Raw genomic sequence first — 2,500 nt, forward strand, 5'->3', positions numbered from 1 at the left:
CACACACACACACACACACACACACACACACACACACACACACACACACACACACACACACACACCTCATCAAAACAAATGCTCTTCTCACTGTACACATTTTTTTCCTTGCCATATAGTAAAACACAAACAGAATCTGAACCCATTGTAACACCTTTACCTGGCGGCTCTTTGTCCTGCCCGCCCTCACCTGGCCAGCGATAGAGAGACAGAGAGAGAGAGAGAGAGATAGACAAAGAGATACAAAAGAAATAAAGGTTAGAGAAGTGAAGTGTGTGTGTGTGTGTGTGTGTGTGTGTGTGTGTGTGTGTGTGTGTGTGTGTGTGTGTGTGTGTGTGTGTGTGTGTGTGTGTGTACCCCCACCCCGTCACAGCCACGAACACCGTAACCTTGTGTGGAGAATAGAAAACATCACACTACCCTATCCTCTTTCCCTCTCTCTCTCTTTCTCTTCCTGACTGACTGACTGACTGGCTGAATGACTGACTGACTGACTGACTGACTGACTGACAGGCGCCCACGTGGATACATAGGGATACGTACTCACTCACATACACATATACATATACACCCACGCAGGTTAAAGTGGTTTGTTTCTTTTAGTAGCGAAGGGTGCAGGTTAAGACAAGGAGGGGAAGTGACAGCAAGTGAAGGTGACAAGTAGATGAACGAATGAATGAGGGGAAAACAAAGGTTGCGTCAATAAAGAGGGGGAGGGGGCGGGTTGCAGTAAATGAGGTATTATATAAAGCACGTGAATTGAGAAGAACAGAGAGAGGAGAAACACGACAATGAAAAAAAAGGAAATTGAGAAGAACAAGAGAGAGAGAGAGAGAGAGAGAGAGAGAGAGAGAGAGAGAGAGAGAGAGAGAGAGAGAGAGAGAGAGAGAGAGAGAGAGAGAGAGAGAGAGAGAGAGAGAGAGAGAGAATAAGATAGAGAAGTGTAACTGAGAAATACATGAATACTAACACACACACACACACACACACACACACACACACACACACACACACACACACACACACACACACATAAAAAAAAAATAAATAAAAATAAATAAATAAATGAGAAAAAAAATACACCCCAAAAATAAATAAAGAATAAAAAAAATCAATAAAAAAATAAATCAATCAATTAATAAACTAAATACAAGAGTACAAGGCTTTCTCCTTCCTCGCACTCCTATTCTGTCCAACTCCCTAATGCAAGAGTTAACCAGTACTCTCAGTCACTCATCCCTTTCACTGGTAAACTCTGGAACTCCCTCTCTGCTTCTGTATCTCCGTCTTCCTGTTTACTCAAGTGGGTCTTTTTTTAACCATTGTGTTGCTCTTGGCTTGCCTTCTCTACTACATAACAAAATAAATAAATAAATGAAAATAAATAGATTAATAAACAAGATACATAAATTCACACACACACACACACACACACACAGGTGACTCACGTGTACTGCGGGGGTGGGTGGCCTTGGGCGATGCAGGGGAGCGTCACCTGTTGACCAGCCGCCACCACCTGCCGCCCGCCGCGCTCCCCCATCTGCGGCGCCACACCTCCCTCAGCCTCTGCGGGGAAAGATGGCGCGAAGATAAAGACGCGGATGAAGATAAGCGTGTTTTGATTTTTTTTTTTTTTTTTTTGTAATGTCTGGGTAAATTTTTATCCAAGTTTTGTTTCATTTTTTTTTTTTTTGTGTGTGTGTTTTTATGAGTAATCTAACCTAACCCAATCTAACCAAATTTATCCTACTCTAACGTCAACTAAACTAGCTTAACCTAACCTAACAAACGAAAGCATACCAGGGTACCACATAATATAACGTAACCGAGCCAAACCACACCTTAACAAGTCAACAGTCACCTTACTTAACTAACCCAACCTAACCTAACCAAACTTCCAATTAACTTAAACTAACCTAACCTAATCTAACCTAACCACACCACAGTTCCACACAACCCAACCTAACCCAACCCAACCAAAACCACAACTAAAAAACCTCAACAACCACTTCACCTAACCTAACCTAACCTAACCCCAGTTTCAACCTAACCCAACCCAAACCAAACCAAAACACACCAAACCACAACTAAAAATCTAAACAACCTTAACCCAACTAAACTATCACGAACAATTAAACCAACGAAACCCACAATGCTATAGCTATTCAACTAAGTGCAACGGAATATAATGATGCACAGGAGGAGGAGGAGGAGGAGGAGGAGGAGGAGGAGGAGGAGGAGGAGGAGGAGGAGGAGGAGGAGGAAGGAGGAGGAAAAAAAGAGGAAAAGAAAAGAGGACAAAGAAAAGATAACTAGGAAAAGAGAGAGAGAGAGAGAGAGAGAGAGAGAGAGAGAGAGAGAGAGAGAGAGAGAGAGAGAGAGAGAGAGAGAGAGAGTAATCTAAATCGACTTGTAGTGTTGGCCGCAGCACCTCCTTAATTAAGAGAGTGCTGTAGAGAGAGAGAGAGAGAGAGAGAGAGAGAGAGAGAGAGAGAGAGAG

The 2,500-nt window shown here is 42.8% G+C and overlaps 1 protein-coding gene across 1 annotated transcript in view; it reads right to left on the bottom strand.

Moving 5' to 3' along the window:
• Positions 1-2,500, bottom strand: part of LOC123501450 (Down syndrome cell adhesion molecule-like protein Dscam2) — a 132,429-nt gene that overhangs the window by 47,588 nt on the left and 82,341 nt on the right. Inside the window, exon 7 of the mRNA XM_045250280.1 lies at positions 1,449-1,566. Coding sequence (XP_045106215.1) covers positions 1,449-1,566 — 118 coding nt within the window. The remainder of the gene's footprint in view (positions 1-1,448; positions 1,567-2,500) is intronic.

This window comes from Portunus trituberculatus, chromosome 9, assembly GCF_017591435.1.
Source record: "Portunus trituberculatus isolate SZX2019 chromosome 9, ASM1759143v1, whole genome shotgun sequence".
In the NCBI taxonomy this organism is placed as follows: Eukaryota; Metazoa; Arthropoda; class Malacostraca; order Decapoda; family Portunidae; genus Portunus; species Portunus trituberculatus.